The following is a 27,142-nucleotide window of genomic DNA, read 5'->3' on the forward strand; positions in this document are numbered from 1 at the left end:
GAGGGGGGAGGAGCAGAGGGAGAGAATATTCGAGGGGACTCCTCACTGAGCTTGGAGCCCAACCTGGGGTGGGGGTAGGGGGTTAGATCACACAACCCATGAGGTCATGACCTGAACCAAAACCAAAAGTCGGACACTCAACTGACCTGAACCACCCAGGTTTTAGATGAGTACATACTTTCATTCCTCTTTTATAAATATCTGGGAGCAGACCAGATTATATTGTAGATGTATTTTTATGATTTTGCATATGCCAATCCTATTCCTGTTATAACAATTTAGCACAAACTGAGTAGCTTACCCCAACATTGATGTATCATTGCATATCTAGAGGTTAAAGTCTAAAACTAAGTTGTCCAAGGGAGTATGCTCCATCTGGAGACTCTTAGGAGAATCCAGAGGTTTCTTTTTTTTTTAGCTTCTAGGCTTCCTGCATTCTGGCTACTGCCCTCTTGCTCAAGACGCTCTGACCTCTTCTTTAATCTTATCTCCTGATCTTGACCCTGATCCTCTTGCCTTCCTCTTATAAGGATTCTTATGATTACAATGATCCCACCTGAATAATCAGAGGACTCTGCTGAATCTCTACAACCTTGCAGTTACTACCATCTGCAAAGTCCCGTTCACCTTACAAAGTAATATATTTACAGGTTCCACAGGTTCCAAGGATTAGAATGTGAATATCTTTGAGGGGCCGTTATTCAACCTACCACTTTGTCTGCCAAGGACATTGTACTATTTTACATTCCCATCAGCAGTGTAGAATAGTTCTACTTTCTCCACATCCTCACTAACACTTGTTAATAGTTAATCATTTTAGTTTGATTTTCTTAAATAATGAACAATGTTGGATATGTTTTCATGTACTTTTTGTTTTTTATGTTTTCAGGTAAAGTATCAGTTCAGCTTTTTTCCAATTTATTTATTGGGCTTTGTGCTTTTATTCTTGGATTTTGAGCATTCTTCGTGTATTCTAGATATGCCTATAATCAATTATGATTTGTGATCTGTTAGTAAATATTTCTGGCTTTTTCCCCCTAAAATAAAATTAGACATATTTTAATGATCTTAAATCAATATTAAATAATGCATTTTATCATGTTCAACCTCATCAAGTTGTATATGTTAAACATGTACAACATTTTGCATCTCAATCATACCTCAAGAAAGTGGTTTAAAAATAAAAATAATATAGCAACAAAAACAAAAAATTTTTTTCACAAAAAATGAGCAATATTTGTATACTGAAATCTAGAAAACTTTACTGAGATGAACTTATCAATATAGAGCTATACAGGGTTTCTAGGTCAGAAGAATCATGTTGCTATGATGTCCGTTTTCCCCAAATTCATCTAAAGATTCAGTGAAATCCCCATCAAAATCCCCACAGGCTTTTATATAAAAATTTCAAGGTAGTTGTGATTTTTTTAAAGATTTTATTTATTTAGTTGCAAGAGAGAGAGCATGAGCGCGGGCATGGGCAGAAGGGGAGGGAGAAGCAGACTTCTGGTGAGCAGGGAGCCCAGAGTGGGGCTTGATCCCAGGACCCCAAGATGATAACTCAAGCCAAAGACAGCCTTCAACTGTTTAACTGACTGAGCCACCCAGGGGCCCTCAGGTAATTACAAAATTTAAATATAAAAGGAAAAACAACTAAAATAACAAGTACACAGACACACAGACACACACACATAAATTAAAAGAGGAGCAAATTTGAAGCACTAACATTATCTGATTTCAAGATTTATAAATTACAGTAATCCGTGTGGCTCAGTCAGTTGAGTTTCTGCCTTAGGCTCAGGTCAGGATCCCAGGGCTGCATCAGGCTCCTTGGTCATTGGGGAGCCTGCTTCTCCCTCTCCCTCTGCTGCTTCCCCTGCTTGTGCTCTTTTTCACAGATAAATAAATAAAATCTTTAAAAAAGCAAATTACAGTAATCAAGATAGCGTGCTATTGATATAAAGTTGGGCAAATAGATGAATGTAATGAACTAGAGAGCTTAAAAATAGACCCACACCTACGTAGACATACTGATTTTTGACTAAAGCACAGAGGCCATTCAGTGGAGAAAGAAGGGACTTTTCAACAAATGGAGCCTCCGGTAACTGGATATTCATAAACCAAGCAAAGGACTTCAATTCATATCTCACACCATATACAAAACTTGATTTAAGTTGGATCATAGACTTAAATGTAGCAACTGAAACTATAAAACTTTGAAAAGAGAACATAAGAGATAATTTTCTTGACTGTAAGTTAGGCAAAAATTTTTAGATATGGGACCCAAAGCCTAATGTACTAAAGAAAAAAAATTCATAAATCAAAATAATCAAAATTAAAAACTGTTGCTTTTTAAAATTTTACTTAATCTTGTTATTATTTGAAATGGCTTTATCAAGTGATATTTATGTATAATATATTTTAAACATATTTTATTGATATTTTAATGATATTAAATCATTATTAAATAATTCATTTCATGATAGACTTTTCAGGCATTCAAAGATAGAAACTAGAGTAATAATCCAAAAAAAGATCCCATGCCTATGTGGAGCTTTAATTATTTACCTACAGCTTTTATAGGTAGCCTCTCCACCTACTCCTTCCCCAAAATATTGGTGCTTAAGCTTTTAAAATTATAGATAATGTTATAATTGCATTAAGAATGTTCACCAGGGGCACCTGGATGGCTCAGTGGGTTAAGCCGCTGCCTTCGGCTCAGGTTGTGATCTCAGGGTCCTGGGATCAAGTCCCGCATCAGGCTCTCTGCTCAGGAGGGAGCCTGCTTCCCTTCCTCTCTCTCTGCCTGCCTCTCTGCCTACTTGTGATCTCTCTCTGTCAAATAAATAAATAAAACCTTAAAAAAAATTAAAAAAAAGAATGTTCACCACTATATCATATAGTTGTTGAGATTTTTTTTTAAACCAATAAAAGAGAGATGAGAATGATTGTTGCTTCAATAAATGTTAAAGCTTTGACAGAAAAGAGCAGCTAGTCTGAATGACACACTTTCTTCTAACTCTTAGGAACAGTGTATGTTTCTAGAGAATACCATCTATCATGTCCCGTTACATAAAAAGACAGACATTGCTTTGGTAAATGTTCCTCTTACTTAGAATCCAATCAATTTGAGTTTCTGTAAAGTCAGTGCTTTATAATGTAAAATCGTTTTATGTATCAGATAATTTCTATACTCAAAGTGTAGCATGACATGTCGTTGCTTTAATAGTTTACGTCTGTCCTGTCGAATATTCCCCATGCTGTCAAGAGCTCCGCTGTCATTTAATACACTCAAGGGAAATACTGCTTCACCATTTATCTTATTTGTAAAAGCATGTTTGCATTAACCTTTAAATCTTCTTAATAAAACAAAACCAAAAAAAGTAAACAGATTGCTTACAGATCATTGTAGATGAGAGCATAAATGTCAGTGCCTATGCTGGAGTCCTCAGAATATGTTGCCGTGTTAGAGAAGAGGAATTCAAGCCTTTTGGTCCCCAAACCACTTTTTTATAACAAATATTTTATCATGTGCTGAAATAAAATTCATGCCTAACAGAAAACAAACAAAAACAATCTACAGAGAAGATTTTGAAATAAAAATAATACTGTTAGGATTGACAATAACGTAAATGAAGAATAAAATAACTATGATTTCAAAATATGTGTTTCCATACATAATATAGATGTATAGCCATATAGAAAAGGGGATGGTACTTAGATTTTTGAATCAACTTACAGTGTATTCATTCATTCAATTCAAATGTTTATTGATCATATTTGTGCAAGAGTCTGTTGAAGACACTTATTGCAGCAGCAAAACAACCCATTCGATTATAGCAGGGAGACAGAATATATCCCCAATCAATAAATAAAGCACTTGTAGTATATTCCCGTATATGGAATATGAGGGGAGGTTTCAAGAAATTCCTGAAGAAGGCAGGAAATAGAAATACAGTAGCAAAATAAAACCAAATAAAATCACATGCCCCTACCTCTACCTCCATACTTTCTCCCTCACCCCTGTCTAAAAAAAAAAAAAATAAATATAGAAAAATTTAAATACCCTTGCATTGCACACAGATGCATGTTTTCTATAGTTTTTTTAAGTCACTATTTTGTTTTCAGTGTTTTAATTTATGTAAAGAGTCTGTTGAAGACACTCTGAAAAAATTGGCATGCAAAATTAACTACATCTCTACTTTATATAGGTACTTTAATTCCTGAAAACTGTTATGACAGAAGACAAAATAAATGAAAGCATAATACATCCCTTCCTTAGAATTTGCTCGAAAGAAGTTATTTACCGTTATCTTTTCTTAAATTTAAGATGATACTAGACAAGTAACATCTCCCAAAAACTACTCAGTGTTTTATATAAAAGAGGGAAAGTAAATACTTTGGTTGCTATTAGTTAATCTTTATCACTTTAAGGTTGAAGTGGCAGGTAACATTCAAAATGTTGTCCACTGACTTTTTTTATTTGTTTGTTTGTTTGAAGCTTTTGGAAACATGTCCAAAACGTTGATGAGATGTTGGAAACCAGTTGAAACACAGTAAAATTCAACCCAATAAAATAAGACTGCTTTCTCTTCATCCACGTTGGAAATTTTCAAGAAGTGAACTATGACAATATATCAATTTTTGGTACTATTTCTACTCTGGGTATGCCTGCCACATTTCTGTTCTCCAGAGATAATGTTCAGAAGGACTTCTGTGCCCCAGAAAAGAATTTTAGGTGCACGGGTGCCTAGGAGTGATGGCAAAATTCTGCATCGTCAAAAACGTGGTTGGATGTGGAATCAATTTTTCTTACTGGAGGAATATACAGGATCTGATTATCAATATGTGGGCAAGGTAAGTCTGCATTGAAATGGCAAATATTTAAATTCTTTTTTTATTATGTCTCAGGAAAATTTGAGGGTTTTAAGATCATTATTCTCATGAATTTGATTCTCTAATCCTCAAGTAATTATTGTTTATAGAATAGAAATTATAATTTGAGAAACTATGGGATACATAAATACAGCATGATAAAAGTAGTGATTCATTTGCTAGAATTAATTCTGTCCATTTCCTTATGGATTAAAGAAGTAGTAAAAATTGCACTTTTAGAATTTGTAGTTAGATATCAATGATAGTGAGAAAACTATATGTCGATGTAGCCATTTAAAATGACTATATTTCACACTGCTCTTGATTTCAGCGAGGAAGAAAAGTCATTTAGGAATTGTTTAATATTCTACAGAATGAAAAAGCAAATGTCATTAAAAGTATGACCAAAGGCCTCCCAAAATAGCTTTTTTATAAGAAAACTTATTTCAGATATGAGTGTTATTTTTCTCAAGTGTCACTATGGGCACATTTATATAAAGGAAAAATAAGTAGAAGACAAGCAGGTAGAAGTAGCTTCCTTATTGTGATATGTGCACAGAGATAAGTTTTCATCTTATTCAATTATAAAAATTAGTGAGGAAAATTAGTTGTGGTTGGGAGTGGAATGAAAAGTAACAACGGATGCTTCTATATACTACATTGTATTCATTTTCAGTTCTTTTTTTGGCTCTCTCCGAATGTCCTAGAAGTTAGGTAATGTCTTAAGAAAGAATTCATGTTCATAGTCATGGTTACTTTTATGGACCGTATGAAAATATATCAAAGAAAACAGAAAAAGACACTAGCAAAATGAAATCAAATACAGTCACATGTTAACACATCATTTATTAATACTCTAAAAGTATGAACTATTACCATGATGGAGAACTTTGTATTAACCTAAAATTTAATGGCTTTGTTCAAATAATTAAAATTGTGCTTAAAGTTTCTATCCTCTCAGAAAAGCTACTTGTAAACTATTTTTAAAAACAATTTTGAAAGTATTTTTCATTGATTTTAAAACACTTGGATGTATTTTTTCATGTTCTAATTATTTCAGTCCTTTTTAAATGTCTGGCAATATGACAAAGATGACATTAAAGGTTAAACGTTACGTTAACTAGAAGGAGAAGGAAAAGCACCAGCAATGTGACAATCTTATGAGAAAGACCATCATAGCCAGACTTATCACAGGTCACATCTGACAGGATGCCTAAAATGAGAGGATTACGGTACATTTTATGGTTGCTACAATAGGCAACTTTAAGTTTATGAAAGCAATCACGTGAAAATGTAGTAACATAAATCTAGACCAAAGAAGCTATAAATCAAATAGTTTCCTTTGGTTCTTCCTGAACATAGGACTTACTTGGCATATTTGCATGTGTTTTCCATCATCCAGTTCATTTTCATGAGGATTTAGTAAGTGTTGATAAATTACCATTACATTATACACTCTCACATGACAGTCAAGTGACTTATATCCTTTCATTTCTTCTCCCCCAGAAGAATGTCAACACCTTGAGATCAAAGACCTTTACTTTATACTTCACTTTCTCTCTAGCTCTTTGAGTAGAGCTTAACACTTAGTTGGTTGAGTTGATGTGAGTTGCACTGAACTGAATTCCCAGGATCATATGGTACTACTTGGCTCTTTGTTGGGGAAAACTAGTCTAGAATTCTGGGATGCCTGGGTGGCTCAGTTGGTTAAGCAGCTGCCTTCGGCTCAGGTCATGATCCCAGGGTCCTGGGATCGAGTCCCACATTGGGCTTCTTGCTCGGCAGGAAGCCTGCTTCTTCCTCTACCTCTGCCTGCCTCTTTGTCTGCCTGTGCTCGCTCGCTCTCTCTCCCTCTGTCTCTGGCAAATAAATAAAAAAATAAAATCTTTAGAATTTAAATCCCTGTGGGCAGTTAAAGATGGTAAATAATTGAGATATATGCATCTTGATACACAACCCAAATTTTATTCTTCCTTGCTCTGCTTGATAAAAGCAAGTTAAAAACCTTAATTTAGATATAAACATACAGATCTGTATATGTCAAAAAGGCAATATACAATACTTTAATAAACATACATTAAAATGAATATAAAAAATTCAAATCCCCTAAATATTCTAACAGTACTTATAATACATTTATTATATATTCATTCTTTCTTTCAGAAATTTCACTGCCAGTTTTTACTACATTTGAAGTAGGAATGTATTACTAATGCTAAGTGATTCAGTGTCTAATGAGGTTAGTTTAGATGTAGTAGTAATGCATGTCCTAATTACTTGACATATGAGAAGATGATGGACACCCCATTGTAGTGGGGAATATTTGGGGAACTCAGAATAAGAAGAAAGAAGAATTATACTGATAGAGTGAAGACAAGACTGAAACACATATGTGAAAAGAGAGAACATTTTTTTAAATACTAAACAATCTGGGGCACCTGGGTGGCTCAGTCAGTTAAGCATCTGCTTTGGCTCAGGCTCAGGTAGGTCATGATTCCAGGGTCCTGGGATCAAGCCCCACATCAGGACCCCTGCACAGCAGGGATCCTGCTTCTCCCTTTCCTACTCCCCCTGCTTGAGCACACACTTTTTCTCTCTCTGTCAAATAAATAAGTAATCTTAACAAAAATAAATATACAATTTGACAACCAACCAACAGTCAGAGGAACTGAGATGTAACCTCATTTGTACCACTGTTTGTCTCAGAGTGATTAAGAAACCAAGCCAACCAAAAATGAACTCAAAGCATTTCATCGTTCAGCTCTCAGTGATCAAAATTTTCCTCTACATCATCCAGTCAAAAGCACTTTAAACCAAAATATATTTGTTGTAAGTATTTTTATTTTTTATTTTCAGTGAGATAATCACAAAATTGTCTTTACCTTCCATAGCAAGGGGCTTAAAACTTGAACTTCAAGTAATCTACTTCATGTACTATATTGTTTCCATTTTGCAACCTTCTATAGTTGTATTGCTGTTTTCCAACTTAATATTTGAAAAACATTGTGATTATAAACTATTTTTATTAGTTTAAGCACAACTTATAATCACAGCTTCTTATGGTCTGATTCAGTTGCCCTGGACAAATAATTTTTAATCTCCAGTTTCCAAATATTCAAATTAAATAAATAATGACATTAAACTAGATACTCTTGAATTTACTTTAAGCTGTAACAGATATATAGTTCTAAGAGGAAATACTAATTTTATTTACTGCAAAAATTTTGTCTGCATTTTATATAATTATTCTTAAATGGAGAAGAGCATGTTAAAATTAGATTTTTACTCAAAACCAGATACAGAGAAAAATCCCCAAACACCAAAAATTTAATAACGTTCTTGGGTAACACTAAACCTGATTCTGAGTCAGCATAGTTAGTAAGGCAATTCACTCCCGGAAGTGAAAACATAATATTTTTTTTTTCCCAATTTATTTATTTTCAGAAAAACAGTATTCATTATTTTTTCACCACACCCAGTGCTCCATGCAAGTTGTGCCCTCTATAATACCCACCACCTGGTACCCCAACCTCCCAACCCCCCGCCACTTCAAACCCCTCAGACTGTTTTTCAGAGTCCATAGTCTCTCATGGTTCACCTCCCCTTCCAATTTACCCAAATTCCCTACTCCTCTCTAACGCCCCTTGTCCTCCATGCTATTGGTTATGCTCCACAAATGAGTGAAACCATATGATAATTGACTCTCTCTGCTTGACTGATTTCAGTCAGCATAATCTCCTCCAGTCCCGTCCATGTTGCTACAAAAGTTGGATATTCGTCCTTTCTGATGGAGGCATAATACTCCATAGTGTATATGGACCACATCTTCCTTATCCATTCATACTTTACAAGTAATTAGAGTAACTGCCTACGTTTCTTGATTTAATGAAAACAATCAGGTGGTGGCAGGTGAGGAGGGTGTGACCGGCATCTAGTTGGCAGAATCCAAGGTTACTGCCGAAAAATCCTTCAACGCGCAGGACAGACCTCCATAGAATTTTCTAGTTCGAAGCGTAAATAGTGACAAGATGGAGAAATCCTGTCCTAGTTCGCCAGTCGTTTACATTTCCTAAACAGCTCAATTTTTATTTTAATTCTTTTTGGGTTCCTGCTTCTGGACCTACTCTCAGTTATAATTTTATTTCTTCCTTCCAGAGTTGCCATGAGTATTTGCTTTGTGAAACTTAGATTTCTTTCAAGGTCTCCTCTCCTTCATGTCCTGTCTAATCCTTAGGCCCACATTTGGCTCCAGCCTCTTGATCATCCTTCTCCGTAGACTTGTGGGCTCCACAAACCTACTAGGGATAAATTATGCATTCATTATTTCAATAAAAATGTAGAAGGCATACTTCTCATGTACTCCTACTCTGTTACTGAGTACATGATGGCAAAAATAAGATTTCTCTGCTCACCAAGTATCCATCTTTCAGAGAAGAGAAAATAATAAAGCTAACAGCATTTTATGGGGTCTTTTAATCTCTGGTAAAGCAAAGAACCCAAAAGCCAAGAACAGAAAAATAGGTACCAAATATTGCAATGTTCTATGTCTGCAGGACTTGTAAGTAAAGTGGAAATAAAGCAGTTTTGGGATTTACATGACATAAATCAATGTTATTAAAAGTCGAGATTGGAGAGTCGAGGTATATACTTCTTTTTTTTTTATCTGTTTATTTTTTGTACAATGCCTCATAAAAATTGCTCACTGGTAATTTCTAGAAGAGAGATCTTCCAAAAACTGAAAAAATGTGATCCATGAAAGAATAACCCAACTTTAAACAGAATACCAGAAATACCAACTGTGCCCACCATATTGGACCATGTTCCTTTTGCCATATAATTACAAATAAGTCAGACCTGGTTACAATGGAGATAGAGTAGTTGGACTAGGATAGAGACAAGAAGCTGCCCCAGCCTCCCCACTGCAGTCTTTCTGGAGTGAACAGATCTGAATTGAGTATGTGGAAAAACTTAATGCTACCTAGGAGTTCAGAGAATTACAAACATTTTTAATGGATTGAATGTTCTCTTCAGAGAGTTGGATATTCTAATAATTGTGATGATATTGTTCTTGAAACTAAAAATTCCAGGTGACTCTTTTATAAAATTCAAACATGACCAAAAAGACCGTATATTAAAAACAAACGAAAACAACAACAGAAAACTGTTTAACTGTTCAATATATATAGACCTGATTTCAGTGGTGGGATGGGGGCTGGAGAAGTGTTGGTAGAGAGTTCTTTTCTATTTGGACCTTATTAATAGCAGCCATTGAGAGAATGAGGCATAAAGCAAATAGTAGTAATTTTAAACAGAAAAAAGATCTGGAAGAAAATAAATCAGGCTGAGTTGATAGACATTGTCATAGACTCCTTTAGATGACATGGCTATAGATCTTCCTGACGAAGACACATTTGGACTTTTGCATGAATAGAGACATTATTTCTCTGATACATAAAGAGCACGAAATGAAACAAAAATGCAGTGGAGTTTTTAAGACCTTTTTACACACTCCTCAAGCAAGAAGCAATAAAAGCATTTTTAAATAGAGGCACGTCCTGCAAAACATTGATAATGTTTTCCAGGCAGACCACCTCTTGGTTTTTAATTCTCAAAATGCATACAATATTTATATCTCTCAATACAATGATATTTCAGCCAGCAGTTATATAGGGAAAATATGCTTACATTGTCAAAGCTCGGTATATTAACAAAGCAATATTTAGGAAGGTATTGAGTTGCATTCCAGATACACTTGCATTGAAGATAAAACTTCAAAACCACACATAGATGGTTTAAAGATGACAAAGGCTCTCAAAAAGAATGTATGTTCAAGATTTATAAACACACAGAGAAGCCATGTTCATTCATATTAACCTTCAGATGATCAGGTAATACAGGTTTAAGTATTTTACATATTAATGTTATAGCTTGTTATTTTTATTATACAGGTCTTACTTTGGTTATTTTTTAGAAAACTGGTTTTGAGTTTAGGTGCCATGTATGAGTATTCTGTTGTTATTGTTTTTCCCCTTTAAAATAATAGGAAAAAGGATCCCTTTTAGCAGTTTCAGAATATAGCAAAAATAGCAAAATGTCAAGTGTCAAATGTTGAATGTTAAACACAGAACATGATAAATAGAATTAAGTATGAGATATTCATATATAAATAACCATAATCATCCTTTCATTTATAAGTTCTTACGGTTAGTAGTGAAAACATATTTTTACTACACTCTCCCATGAAGTTATTTACATGACGTGTTCTCAAATATCAAGGTTACTCATGTATACATGTCATGACTTCATTTTATAACCTTCATGAAACAACACACACACACACATACAGACACACCCACCACCTAAACACATTTACCACACTCTACTGCCCATACTGTCCTCAAGGGATTCGTAGGAAATCTACCCCCCCATTCTCCTTTTTTTCCCCACTTGAGTTACTAACCCCGAAATGCTGTGAATGTTGTGATCTCTTCTCCCCAACCACAGCCTTCCTTTTGTATATTCCTGTCTCATACTCACCATTTTATTAATCCCTTCCCACAGAAGCTGCTGCTTCTCTTTCTATTTCTTCAGCTAGTCACATAGCATCTTTTAAAATCTACCTCCCTATGTGATATCTCTTGAACTTACTTTTATTAGTATATGTTTTAGATAAAAGATAATTTTGGATTTATTTTCTAAATCTTTTTTTTTTTCTGTGATGTGAGGCCAATGAATTCGTGAAGTCTAGTAATTCTTGTAAGTAGATACAAGTAGATATTAGTCAAAACAATAACAGGCTGATAATACAGAATGACTCAAAATTTGCCTGTCAAATAAGTTTCGAAAAACTTTACCTATTATATAAAAATAGTCAAATTCAAATAAAAATTTAAATTACAATTTGACCTGAAATTTTTCAAATATAAACTTTTAAGAAACATAATTATTTTATAATGAAGATTATATGAAAATTGAGTTGATTACTTTTAGCAAAAACAAGAGAGAAATCTCTATAGATGAAGACATGTATTAAATCTCACATAAATCTGTTCAGCAGAAAGTATCTCAATGTAATTTATAAGTAGCAGGTGCGTGTGTAATGGTCATGAAGCATGGGGAAATTATTATTATAGTATTATGAATTTCTACCAAAGTCCTTTCATTTTCTTTCTTGGAGACAATACATAATTATATGTTCAATTAAATTTTGTCCCCATTGTACTGAAGAATAATGTTCTTTTGAGTAAAGAAAATGAAAAAGTGGGATGGTATGTTAATGTTTGCTCATCAGTGTCTCATACTCGGGTATACGTTCATATCTTCAAATTCTCAGTTGCTTCTTATTAAAGCATGAAAAGGAAGGGACACTTTAACAAATTTTCTGAACTGAATTCTTAAATTGTCACTATAGTTACATTTTTACATTCATTTTATTAAAGAATGTTATTTAACTTTAATATTTTGTTTTATTATTACTACTAATGCCATTATTATTATTGTGATGTTAATTGGGTAACTGTTCCATGGCTTCTCATAATTGTGACTAAAAGCTAAAATAAAGAACAGTATGAACAGTTAAGTGTCCATGTAGATAGACTAAATTTAGAAAAGGGAGCAGAGGCCCCTGGGTGGCTCAATTAGTTAACGATCTGACTCTGCATTTCAGCTCAGGTTAAGAGCTTGGGGTCCCTGGTCAAGCCACGTGTGTGTGGGACTCTGGCTCAGCAAGGGTCTGCCTCGCTCCCTCTGCCACCCTCCAACATGTGCACTCTCTCTCTCTCTCTGGCTTTGAAATAAATAGGTAAATCTTAAAAAAAAGAAAAAAAACAAAGAAAAAGAAAGAAAGAAAGAAAGAAAGAGAAAAGGGAGGAGTAATTTTCTGGGATATGATATGATATATGGACACCTTTGGTTCTGTCTTTAGAACCCTAAATCTTTAATAGACAAAGGGTATTTTATGCAAATTTCAGATTCCCTCTTTAGGTAAAATTCCTTAACTTCACATGCTAAACCATACTTTATGTGTCTATAGATTATATAAAACTATTAAATTTAGAATTTTAAATTAAGATGTTAACTCTCAGCCCAGTACTAAAATTATTTTACCAAGTAGGAAATTCTACCAAGTAAGAACATGTACTATTATAGACATTTTTCTCAAGGAACATATCCCATTTTGGCTGCTGTTTAGCATAAATTCCATCAGTGAACTTCTGAGTTCAGTGTTGTGTCTTCCAAGTGCCCCCAAAAAGCTCTGAGACCACTGAGTTTTCCAGTTTTCCTTGATACCAATTTTGTCACAAACCTGCATCGAATCTAGCACCAAATTTAGTTTGTACATATGTGTTTGACTATTCTGAGTCTAGCAGAGCAGAAGGATAGAGTTGTGAGTTGTGAATGGCCCAAGCTTCTGCATCCTTGATGGTCAAATTGAAGGGAAACAGTAAAGAGATAAAATAAAGATCAAGGGCACGACTTTTGATAAGAAATAAAAACATAGAGGTAGAGGCAGAGGAGGAGAAGCTGGGTAGTGGGGAAGAGGGGTAAGACTAGGATTATTATAAAGGCCAAAGGAGAGAAAAAGCTCCAAGGAACAGGTGACTAATCTTGTTGTGTAATGCAAACACAACCATAAGACAAGTGTAGCAACTTAAAACACAGTATGGACGGAGGAGAGAGTTAATCTCGTGATCTGAGATGAATGGCAGTCCAATAGACAGCCTTGGTTTAGAAAGAAGAAGGCAACATATGGGTTTCTCATAGGCATATTATCAATGAGACAAAATAAGTGAAGAGTGAGAGATATTTTGAAATGAGGAAGAGCTAGAGATAAGATATTATGATGTGGACAGAAAGAGAGGGTGTGAATATGCACAACAGATGTGCTCGCTTCCCTTATTAAAAGTTAGGATTGAAGGGGCCGTAGGCTAAGCATCTGCCCTCTGCTTGGGTCACCATCCCTGGGCTCTGGAATCAAATTCCACATTGGGATCAGTGCTCAGCAGGGAGTCTGTTCCTCCCACTCACTCTCCCTCTGTGATCTCTCTCTCTCTCTCTTTGAATCTTAAAAAATTTTAAAAGTTATAATTGAAAATATCTGTGAAGCTGACAGCATCACACATAATCATAATCACCAACTAAAAAGAGTATTCTCACTTAAATCACCAACAGAAATGAAACAATTAAAAAACCCACCTTTCTTGCCACTAATATTTAACACACTTCTGGAACCAAAAAAAAAAAAGGCATAAATGTTATCACATATTGTTTTATGATATAATTTATAATAATGGGAAAAGTCCTGATATATCCTGATAATGATAATTATAAAATTTATTTTATTTATGACTATTTAATATTCTAATAATCACATCAGGTAGTTTTATATTATCTCTCTTTTACAAGTAGGAAAAATATGTCCTTATTGTCTAAATAAGTTGCCTAAGGGCACCAATCAGGAAACTTGTAGAATTGAAGTTCTAACCCAGAAAGTATGACTCCAGACTATATGTTATCCCCTATCACACCTCATTACACCATTCTTGTTGTTATTAATATTATGTGTGTTACCTCGCCAAAAACATTGTATTCTTATTTAAGGAGTACAATGATGAGCGTGTTAGCTGAGTTTTCTGAATGATATCAACAGATAACTGTTGATATCAAATGATAACTACAATTGTGTATGTAACAGGGATATTCCTTTTTCTTTCTTTCTTATTGTAACATTTTATTTATTTATTTATTTGAGAGAGAGAGAGAGAGAGAGAGAGCATAAGCAGGGAGAGGAGCAAAGGGAGAGGGAGAAGCAGACTCCTCACTGAGCAGGGAGCCCAATGTGGACCTGGATCCCAGGACCCTGCAAAACTGACTGAACCACCCAGGTGCCCAACGATATTTCTACCATATCATAGAGATGTCAAACTTATTTTGTCATGTGTTTATTATTTAATTTATGTATGGAATTGGTAATGCATTCACCTTGTATAAAATTTAAAGGACAAAATAGAGTATTCTGTTAAAACTAAGACTCCCACCATGATCCTTATACATCCATAGCTCTCATCCTAAGAACCAGTTGCATTTACCAGATTCTTTTTGGCAGTGGGTATATGTTTCAAGAGACATTATAGAATTTTATGTAAACACACATGTATGATGTATATTTTTACATAAATGGTGATGTACTTTATGGAATCCTATATACTGTGGGTTTTTTTAACATAAAAATATGACTTGAGAAGTCTCAGTTTCAGTATATAATGCTTTGTTTCATTTAAAAAAATAAAACTTCAGTTGCAGCATAGTATTCTTTCCTGTGTATGTGTCATAAGTCATCATTTTCCTTTTGACTGGCATTTAGTTATTTTAAAAAATCATTTAGTAATAATATGAACTTATTTTAGACATTGCAGGTAAATCTTTGGGAATATGACTTAAAGTGGAGATGTTGAAGCAAAGTCTTGAGAAATTTTAAACATTTGTAGGTATTGCAAAATTTCTCTCCAATAATGTTCCAATTTATCATACCAACCACAATGGTAACTATTTCTCCACAATTATATAAAATATCTGAATTATCATTTTAAAATTTTTTGTCTTATAAATGAAAACATTTTTCTTTTATTTTAAATAAGGATGAGTATTTCTTCATGTGTTTAAAGCATTTTCCATTTATTTAAATGAGTGTTTATATATTTTACCAATTTTTCTACTGAAGAGATAGTTTTTTTAATTTTTACGTTCTTCTTATTAACTGACTTTTTAAAAAAAATTTTCCAATGTAATCCATACAGAAGATTAAATAAAACACATATCTACACTTTAATGAATAAATATAAGTCAATGGAATTGGAAAACTTCTAACCTAATAAAACCCTGTCTATGGCTCTATTAACACCATTTCTCCCTTATAAAGGCGTCTATAAGCTTCATTTAGTGTCAATAATGCCTTGCATTTCTTTACAGTTTGAACTTCTATGTAGCCATTCCTAAACCGAATAATAGAGCTTTAAATATTTCTTAAATTAGGTATAATCATTGTTCATATATTCTTTTGTGTCTTTCTTCTTTTGCTCATATAGGTTCATGAAATTAACCCATATTGTTATGGAGAGGATCTCTTTATGTGAATATGTTTGGATTTACTGATATACTATTAATAATGGAACTACGATGTTGTTCCTTCCTCCTAGCTTTGCATATTACTAGCAATGCTTCTTTAAACATCTGAACATGCATCCTGATACATATGTATATTGGATAAGTTTAGAGTATATAATTAGGGGTAAAGTTGCTGATCTATATACTGTGTGTCTAGCTTTAGTTTTTCCAGATGGTGCCATCTTAGTTTCCTAAATTTTAACCAATACACACTCCTACTGACAGTATATGAGAGTTTCCATTACTCTAGACATATATACTTGCTATTTAAGAAATCCACCCCATCTTGGGTGCCTGGGTGGCTCAGTAGGTTAAAGCCTCTGCCTTCAGCTCAGGTCATGATCCCAGGGTCCTGGAATCAAGCCCCACAACGGTCTCTCTGCTCTCCAGGGAGCCTGCTTCCCCATCTCTCTCTCTGCCTGCCTCTCTGCCTACTTGTGATCTCTGTCTGTCAAATAAATAAACAAAAATCTTAAAAAAAAAATCCTCCCCCCAAATCTAGTGGTTTAACTTGCATTTTCCTAAATAATAGTGAGATTTGGTTTCTGTGAAAACGTTTTTTAAGTGTTTTACCAATTATTTCTTTAGGTCATCTATTCTTTTCCTAGGGATTGCTTCATCCCCAAATCCATAATGGGTGTGGCGCAGGTACCTAATTATTTCACTAGGTCACATCACTATGTCATGAAGCTCATATTTTTAGTGGAAAATGCAGGAAAGTTAAAAATAAACATAATAAATATGTTACTCTGACAATATGTTAAAAGATGAAGAGCTATCAGAAAAGAAGAGATAAAACAAGGGGTGAGGTAGGGGGTGAGACATAGCGAGTGGTGGTGGTCAGGTATTTCCTCACTGAGAAGGTGATGTCTGAGCAAAGGATTCGAAGGAAGTTAAAAAAGTAACTAAGCAGTTATCAGTGGAGATTATTTATATATATATATATATATATATGCATATACATATATATATATATTTTTTTTTTTTTTGCATAAAGAAGAGGTAGTTCTTGCAAACACGCCAGTCAGGAGGTTCTTTGTGAATATTCAATGAGGAGGGCAAGAAAGTGAGTGTGGAACAAAAGAATCTAGAAACAGTTGGTGGAAAGGGAAGACTGAGAGGTAATGAGATGCCCAGATCTTGTAGAGGATGGTAGACAGAACAATGGCCCCCCAAAGATATCTACATCTTAATTGTCAAAATTTGTGAATATGTTATTTTAAATAGCAAAACAACGCTATGCAGCTATAATGAGATAAAGGACATTGAAATTGCGAACGTAGGCTGCTTTATTCAGGTGATCCCAGCGTAATCATATGGAAAGAGGCAAAAGGGTCAAAGTCAAATAAAAGGTGTAACAGTGGAATTTGAGGTTAGGGTGATGAGCTTTGAACATGGAGGGAGAGGTGCAAACCAAGGAGTGCAAAAAGCCTCCAGAATCTGGAAACTGTGAGGAAGTACCTGAAGACTCCAGTACAAATGGAGCCCTGCCAACACCTGGATTTTAAACCTCTGATTTCCAGATCTATAGGAGAATTACTTTGTGTGGTTTTGAGCTACTGAGGTTGTGGGAATCTGTTGCAGCAGCAATAGGTAAGTGTGTGTGGACAGGACCTTGTAGGTATTCTGACTTTTATCCTGAATGACATGGGAAGATCTTGTACAATTTTTAGCAGAAGACTGTCATTACATGAATTACATTTTAAAAATACCTTTCTGGCTTCTGGCTTTAAAGTTGATACAAGAGACATCTCTGCAGTGTTTGTTATACATGGAGCGTTAGAGACTGTTGTGTATGACTCAAAAAAATTTGGCCCAAGCAACCAGAGAGATGGATTTTCTTTTACTTAAAGTAACAGAGCAGCAGGACTAAGAACTATGTTTATCTTTAGATGCATTGAACCAAATGGAGTTTGGGGAGTTTATATGAGTTCAGGAAAGAGTTTTAAGCTGGAACCTCTTAGGAGTCAACAGCCTATAGGTGATATTTAACAGAATGGGACTGTGATATCAAGAAAGTGAGTGTAAAGAGAAGAGAGAACATAGGGCTGTTTTCAGGGGCAAACCCACTTTGAGATGCATGTGAGGTCGAGGAGGATATGCGGGGAGAGATGAAGAACCAACAATGCAATGGAGATGAATATTCCATGAACTGGAAGGAACACTAAGAGCCTGGGGGTCTTAGAATACAGGTGAAGAAAATGTTTGGAGGAGAGAATATTCTAACTATGTTGACAGTTGCTGAAATATCAAGTATGTTGAGAGTTTTGAATACTAACTTTGGAAATTATAGGTGAACTTGTGTTATGGTTTTGATGATATGGTCATTCCGAATTCTTATTGCAATGGATTAAAAAGGAATGAAGTGAGAGAAATTGAAGTAAGTACACGCCAGCTACTCTAGAGAGTCTTTTAATAGAGGAGCAATGTATGCAGCAGTATCTGGCAGAAGTGTTACTAGGATCAAGAAAAAAAGAAAGGAACTTTTCTTTTGTCTTTCTGCAAGAAACCTCTGATGATTGATTGAATAAATGATATGAAAGGGAGCATCTTTATTTTGTTCATGATTTTTTTTAAGAGTTCAAAATTTTGCTATTAATTGTGAAGTTTTTTTAAGGTTGATTTTCAAAATATTTTTATTATGCCAAAGACTGCTTTATGCTCCAGTATACTTTGTTTTTAAGTCATACATGAATATGAAATGCTATCGAATATATTTATATATCTATTGAATTGTTGATATTGGTGAATTGATATAAAAGCTTTCCATTATTGTATTCCATTTGCTTTTTTTTTAATTCTACTATTATAAATCTTATATTTTTAATCTAAGATATCCTGTGAAATTTCTTTGGATCTATTCCTACCATATTTAGATATCAAAGTTATGATAATCACATAAAATGAGATGGGAAATATTATACTTTTTCCATTAGCTTAAATAATTTATGTGTGATTGAATTATTGTTTATGAATGTTAGCTAGAGTTCATTAAAAATACCCTATGATAAGTAGTTTTATTGTAAAAAAAACCTGGACTCTTATTTTCCTTAACCCTCATAGGGATACTCAGATTCTCTTTCCTTCTTAGTTTCTGTAAGTTGCACTTTTGCTGTTAAATCTTTCTTGGAAGAAATAAAATATTGCAGGAAGGAATCTCCAAAAGACTTTTAAAAATATATTGTTTTATTTAAAAACTATTTTAGTTTTAGGGAAGAGTTGTAAAAGTGTAGAGAATTTCTATTAACTGCACACTCAGATTTCTCTATTGCTAAGATTTTAAATTACTATAGTATGTCATAAGTAACAAATAATATGTATACATTATTATTAACTACACTCAATACTTCATTAAGATTTCATTATGTCTTTCCTAATGACCATTTTCTTTTTTAGTATCCTAGGAGGAGACCCTATTTTATTTAATTATCATGTGTTAGGCTCCTCTGGACTGTGGAAGCTCTCATGTTTCTTTTGATTTGATGACTTTGACATTTTTGAGGTGTACTAATCAGGTATTTTAGAATGTCTGTAGAATGTCAGTAGACTGTCTAACAATTGAGTTATCCGGATATTTTCCTCAAGAGTAGACTCTGGTTATGGAGATACTGATGACCACAGAGGTCGTGTCATTCTCAGCATCATATCACAGCATGGACAAATGCACGATTAATGAATTATTAATTCCAAAAAATAAAAAATAACAATGTTTACAGAAATGCTATTTACAAAACAACATATGGGAACCTATCCAAACCCCCAATGAATGTATAATGACTAAGTGATTAAGATATCTCAGCACAATATAGGGCTTGAACAAGTCTTAACAAATATACAGACTATAAAAGCACATGGAAATGTGGCTGGGAAACACTATTTCCATTGTGAAAAATAATGATGTAAAATAGAGTGCATGCACTATTTACAATTAAGTGAATATCTGTGTCTGCTCATTCATAACCATTTATTCAGTCATTTAATAAATGTGTACTTCCTTGAGCACCTACATTCTTCTCATCATATACATGATAGAGGGTGAGCATCTTTTATGCTCTGGCAGGTTCTCACACTCTTTCCTGTTTGTTGTTGTAAAATATCTTTGAGAATTTCTTTATTCTGTAAGTGACCTAGAGGCTGGTTGTACAAGTATCACAGAACACGTTAGTACTCTTCATCTCCAATGTGAATTATACTATCATTGTCTTTTATGTTCCTTCTTTGCTTTAGATTTATGTATTTTGCATTCTTTTCACTGTTTCTTCTTAGATCTCAGACATTCATTTAGGAATCAGTTGCCCTAATATGTATTAATACAAACAGTGGTAATGATATCTTCAGCTTTGTTTATCTGGTGATACTTTTCTGGCCTTGTGCTAACAAGTCAGTTTTTGTGGGTATAGATTTTGAGAATGGCAACCACTTCAGGTAACATTTTTTCTGTCTCCTGCGTTATTAATGAATTGTTGCTATTGAAAAATCAGTTGACAGTCTGCCTCCCCTTTGAAGATAACTAAATTACTTTTGTCTGAATGCTTTGAAGTTTTTACTCTCAGAGTTCTCTGGTTTACTTGCATATTTTTAATCTGGCTCAGAATATTGGTGAGGACCAGCCTGTAGTCAAAGCTTCTCATGGTCAGTTGTTTTATCTTCACCTTTACTCTTTATGCATTGACTTTTCCTTTATTTCTAGAGCTTCATTTAAGATAAATCTCTCTCCAGTTCCATAGCATGAGCAGCTGTTCATAGCTGTTTGTTTTTTGCATGTTGTATCTATATCTTTGGCCTTGAATGGTGTGCCTGTTACCCAAGGTGGGCCACAAAACTGAAAAGTGAGTTTTCATGCATAAACATATTCTCATAGAAAAAAGAGCTTTGTGATCTGTTGTTCTACTAACTGATCTAGGTTTCTACTTTCCATTAGATTTTGTTGCTACATCTTGTCTTCATTGCTTTTACTGAACTACTGTTTATATTCTCTCCAGCATTTTAAATTGTTTTCAACATGAGTTTTTCCAAGCAATTTCTCTACTTTTACCAGTATATATTGTATTTAGTCATTTGAATATGTATTTATACATCTGATTGATTTGATACTTTTACAGAGTTAATGTATTTATTTGTTTTATCTAAATTTTCTCCCTGATTTTCTTCTTGGAAACAACTTCTTTTGTTCTTTTCCTTTTTTTTCTCTCAAAATCTTTTTATTCCACATTCAAAAATTTAACAGTTCTTTTTTTTTTTTTTTTCAAACAAAAGCATTGTCTTACACAGTTTCCTTATTTTAATGGTTGTGTTGTGATTAACACTACTGCATTACAAACATCTATCTCAGGTCCCACTCAAATTTTGCCAGTTTTCCCAGTAACATCCTTTAAAACAAAATGATGCAGTTCACAGTTCTACATTGCATTTAGTTGTCATGGTTTTTGGTTTCCTTCTGTCTTCTGACATAGCTCTCAATCTTTAACCTCATGACTTTGACACCTTTGAAAAATACAGACCAGTTACTTTGTAAAATGTTCTTCGGCTTGGGTTTGTTTGATATTTTCTCCTGATTGGATTTAGGCTATGCATCTTTGGCAGGAGATCATAGAAGGGATGGACCATCCTATCGGATGGTACAAGATTTCAACGTGTCCCCTTACTGGTGATAACTGTGAAGATTAGATTAAAATGCATCTCCCCTACAAAGTTATTCTTGTTATTTATTCCCTTTCATATTTTAATTTATTTTTTAAGAGCAATTTTAGGTTCAAAGCAAAATTGAGAATACAGATATTTCTCATAGACACATACACAACTGCCCCATTATCAGAATGGTATGTCTGTTACAGTTGATGAACCTGTATCAACACATTATAATAATCCAAATTCATTGTTTACCTTATGGGTTTACTCTTTATATTGTACATTTTATGGGTTTGGGTCTTGTGTAATGACATGTATCCACCATTACGGAATCACAGGGACTATGTCGCTGCCCTATAAACCCTAGCGCTCTACTAATTTATCTCTCCCCATCCCCTAACACTGATAACCAATGATCTTTTCATGATAGTTTTTACCTTTTCCAAACTGCTACATATTTGGAATAAAACAATATATAGTAGTTTCAGATTGGCTTCTTTTATTTTGTAATGTACATTTTTTAAAGTTTCACTATGTCTTTTCATAGCTTTACAGTTCATTTCTTTTTAGCACTGGGTGATATTTAATTGTCTGAGTATACCACAGCTTATTTATCCACTCATCTATGAAAGCCATCTTGGTTGATTCTAAGTTTTGGCAACTATAAATAAAGCTGCTATAAACATCTGTATATTGGGTGGACAGAAGTTTTCAACTCCTTTGGATAAATACCAAGGAACGTAATTTCTGGACCATCACATTAAGAATCTGTTGTACGGAAACACTAAATTGTCTTCCATAGTGGCTATAACATTTTGCATTCTCACCAACATTGTTTAACATTTCATTAAACTTGGGTGTTGTCAGTGTTCTGGGTTTTGGCCACTTTAATAGATGTATGCTGGTATCTCATTGCTGTTTTAATTCGCATTTCCCTGATGGCATATGAGGTAGAGAATACTTTCATAAGCTTATTTGCCATCTGTATATCTTCTTTGGTGAAGTATCTTTTAAGGTCTGTTGCACATTTTATTTAGATTGTTTGTTTTCTTATTGTTGGGTTTTCAGAGCTCTTTGTGTATTTTGGATATCATTCCTTTATTAGATGTGTCCATCTAATATTTCTAATTCATTTTGTTTGCTTTTCTTTGTCTAGATTTCTCTTTTGTTTACTGTTTATAGAAATTTCTGTCTCTTTTGTTGTTTCCACTGTTGCACTCCTTTTTTTAATTTTATTTTTCCTATTTTTTTCTTATATTTTGTTTATATTTTACCTTTCTTCTCTGTTATTGGAATATCATCTATCAATTCTCATGTCAATGATTTGGACTTTTTAAACAGAGAAGCACATTTTTCTTCTTTCTTTCTTTTTTTTTTTTAAATGTTCTTTCTTTCTTATCTTTCTTTATTTATCAATCAGAGAGAGAGAGAGCACAAGCAGGCAGAGTGGCAGACAGAGGCAGAGAGAGAAGCAGGTTCCCCGCTGAGCAAGGAGCAGGATGCGGGACTCAATCCCAGGACCCTGGGATCAGGATCTGAGCGGAAGACAGCAGCTTAACCACTGAGCCACCCAGGTGTCCTGAGAAGCACATTTTCTTGCTACAATTTTTAATAATTCACTCCTGTTATGCATGTTGTGCTTTTCATTTTTATGTGGCTTTAAAAAACACTATATTAATTAGTTCCTGTATGATATTTTGTAATTCCATATAAATTATGTTACACCGTAAAAAAACTTCATGCCTCTTTCATCATAATTTTCTGATGACCTTTTTTGGGGGGATATATCTTTTCGTCTTTTTTGGGGGGTCTATGTTTTGGGGGTCCTTTTTTTTTTCTAGTATAATTAAATAGATTCTGAGCTGGTCCCTTTTAACTCCTTACTAAATAAAATGCATTTTCTGGTCCAGTTATTGATATAAAATAAATGAATCAGAGGCAAGAGTGCAAGGAATTCTTTGATTATGTGGATATAATGTGAGCTAGACATGAATGTGGTATAAATAGGAGGCTAGATTTTGAAATGTTCTTTGGAGCCATTCAAGTTGGTTACTCTGGGATTTGTCTTATCTTTCAGTCTCATACTAACATAACTTCCTGCAAATATGACTCTTCTGTTTGATTCATTTTACCCTGCCACGCATGTGTCAAAACAGCTTCTTTACTCTTGCCATCAACCACATAACCATTCCTTTTTTTCTAAATAAGAGGGTGTTGATTTTTTTTCTTGTCATGTAATGTCAAATTCTTTGTCAAATTGAATTCGACCAGTGTTTTTATAGCTCTTCAGCGCTAGTCATTCTCTCTTGGTATTTTTTCTCCTGCCATTTACAATTCATTGCATTTGGCTAGCCTTGGCATATCCCTTGGTTTCTTCAAAGATGGGGCGGGTGTTTTTCCATCTAGATCTCCTAAATTCCTTTAGATGTTTTGAGGATGAGGAAAAGGGGAATGTCTTTATGTATTGTTATTTTTTAACTGGAGTTCTAAGGCAAGTTTCAAAAACACCATTCTGGATGTGCAGAGAAAGATGAACTCCATTCCTTTAGCTCTGCTCCTTGGGTCCTTTTAAGTTCTAAATTAATTTTAGTTTCCAGCCCAGCCAGATCTCTGGAATTGTATTGACTCCTCCATAGCAGTATAGACAACAAGGATTTTTTTGTTTTTCCTTAAGTCTGGTTTAGTAAAAATATCATGGATTTTTGAACCAGAGGAGTCTATATAAATTTGAGTCTACCCTTTCCTGGATTTATTATTTGTATTAGCGTCTTTGTTTCTGGGCTAGACATGGCAGCAGCAGTGTGGTAGAACCAGTTCATGCCTGCTTGCAAGAGTCCATTATTAATTTTTCAGGATGTTTACATGTCATTGATGCCATGGTGGTAGTTTTGTTATTTTTGTTTTGTTTTGTGTTTTATTTTGCCACAGTGGTAGTTTTAAACTAAGTATAATGTGGCATTTACACAACAGAAATTGGCAGGCACTACAAATCAGGCCTCCTGCCAATGGAGAGTTGGTTGTTAAAAAAGAGTTGCCCATTCACCACTATATAGCAGCATTTTTCTTTTCCCCAGGAAGATGTCCCTGGAACTGAATATAAAAATTTGTGGAATACATTAGGTATGTTTTCTAGCATATTGCATGTAGTAGATGTTAATTCTCTTCTAGCATATTGCAGGTAGTAGATGTTAATAATCTCTTCCCCTTGGGGCGCCTGAGTAGCTCAGTGGGTTAAAGCCTCTGTCTTCGGCTCAGGTCATGATTCTAGTGTCCTGGGATAGAGCCCGGCATCAAGCCCCGCATTGGGCACTCTGCTCAGCAGGGAGCCTGCTTCCTCCCCTCTCTCTCTCTGCCTGCCTCTCTGTCTGCTTGTGATCTCTGTCAAATAAATAAATAAAAATCTTTATTTTAAAAAAAAAATCTCTTCTCCTTTTTGCCTTCCTGCTATTTTACTCTAACCAGTATCTTTAATTCTCATGGACTCTTTTAATTATTTTACTATTCTTATACTGATCTTGACTCAGAACTGAATGATAATACTTTCCTGGCCTCTGACTTAAATTAATTTATTTTCCTGTCACATAATTCTGCACTTAGTCCTTTCTCGGAGGCATTTTCTTTCTGCTGACCCCTGTAGCTTTTAGCATTAATAAATCTCTTCTTAGTTTGTCTGTTTATTCTTTCAGTTTAATTGAAGCTGTTTCTATTATTTCTTACATCTTGTTTTTTTTTTTTCTAACTTCTTAAAATCTTTCCCTTTGTCTCTGTAATCTTCAAGGTTCCTCATGAATCTCACTATTAAAATTCACTGAAGCATATAAATTATTAACATATTTGCCCTACATATAACATCCACAACTGATACCAAAGATGCTGATTATGGTGGATGCCGCATAAAGTGAGAGAGTAAAAACTCTTAAATTGGATTTTAACTGATACAAAATTCTGAATAACACTCAGTATCTAAAAGAAAGAATGAGTTCATGGACAGTATTTCTTTTCTTTCTTCATATCATGTAACAAATCTTTATTAAAATAGACAGTCTACCAGCAGGACTTCAAACCAGCAGCTGCTAACACACTTTTCATCTCACGTAACTGTAAGCTTAGTCAGGTCATAAATTTCTTTGGAAAAAACAAAGTGATTTCAAAGCATCCACAAAAGTAAGCTTATAAAATTGGTAAAAAAAAAAAAGGGGGGGGGAACGTTCCAGAACAAATTAAGTAAAAATTATGAAGCACAAATGTATTATGTGCAGAATTTTCTAGATTTCTCTAGAAGAGACCGGTTTTAAATCTTGAAGTCTGATGAGATAGAAATTCAGGGAACATTTTACTACCATCAGTTATTTGCAGGAGTGGATAACAAGCAAGTAGTGTGTTTGTTTTGTTTTGTTTTCAGGTCTGGATGATTCTATAACCTTTGTTTGTTTGTTCCAAGTTTTCATATAGGCTCTAGTCAATTACATATTGTGTAATATTGGTAGCAGGAGTAGAATTTGGTAATTCCTCATTTACATATGACACACAATGCTCATCACAAATGTCAAATAGTATGTATTTCAAGTGTTGAATGATGTAGCCTTCAGAATGTGTATTAGCAAGTTCCTTGGTATAAACACCCATGAAAGAAGGTGCAAGAATTAGAATCGAACAAGGAAAGTTTGTCAGTGATGCAGGCCTTATAGCCTCAGCTCACCTTGTCGGTGTCTGGAGCTTAAATATCCTGTCAGAAGCCTCTTTCACTGAAGGAAAATGGCCATATCCTTATACTTTTACCCATTTTCAGTTAAAACAAAATTGAGTAGAAATATTTTATCACTGCTAAGATCATCTGCGGATGTTTCTACAAATTAATATCTCTAAGAAAATAACAGATCCCCAATGTGATAGAAAATTGGAACATTTTCAGAAAAATATCTCAAAGAAAGCACACACTTGCTCATACAAATACACACATAGATGACAGCTTTTTCCCAATGTGTAGAATAAAGATCTGGAAAAAAAAATGGTATATATTTGAAATAAATTTAACAGGCCTACCAAAATTTTATAAAAACACGAAATAATTTAAAGTAGGAGAAAGTATAGAGTCATTTTAAATATAAATTTGCACAGATTACTTTAGATACGACCTTGTGATATGATCCAAGGAATGGATCATATCCATATCCATAGATATGACTCCAAGGAAAACCTGTGTTTTTGACAATAGAAATTATTCTGAAAATATTTAGTGAGTTTTCAGGGCATGGATTTATTGCATTTCTTCTAAGGTATGTATATAAAGTATTACACGTCATGTATATTGAAATTAGTATGCTAATAAACTTCCTAAAATTATTTATTTTATTCATTCCCACCAGCAATGTGAAAGTGTTAGGTTTCTCCACATCCTTGCCACAGCTTTATTTTGCTTTGTTTTTTAATAGGCATCCTAATGGGATCTCATTGCGGGTTTGTTTTGTATGTCTCT

The 27,142-nt window shown here is 34.1% G+C and overlaps 1 protein-coding gene across 2 annotated transcripts in view; it reads left to right on the forward strand.

Moving 5' to 3' along the window:
• The window catches only part of LOC122895787 (cadherin-10), a 175,889-nt gene that overhangs the window by 58,933 nt on the left and 89,814 nt on the right, over positions 1–27,142 (forward strand). For both annotated transcript variants that reach the window (XM_044233489.1, XM_044233494.1), the window contains exon 2: positions 4,502–4,857. In XM_044233489.1, the coding sequence (XP_044089424.1) occupies positions 4,627–4,857 (231 nt within the window). In that variant the 5' untranslated portion in view covers positions 4,502–4,626. The remainder of the gene's footprint in view (positions 1–4,501; positions 4,858–27,142) is intronic.

The sequence above is a fragment of the Neovison vison genome, chromosome 1, assembly GCF_020171115.1.
Source record: "Neovison vison isolate M4711 chromosome 1, ASM_NN_V1, whole genome shotgun sequence".
NCBI lineage: Eukaryota > Metazoa > Chordata > Mammalia > Carnivora > Mustelidae > Neogale > Neogale vison.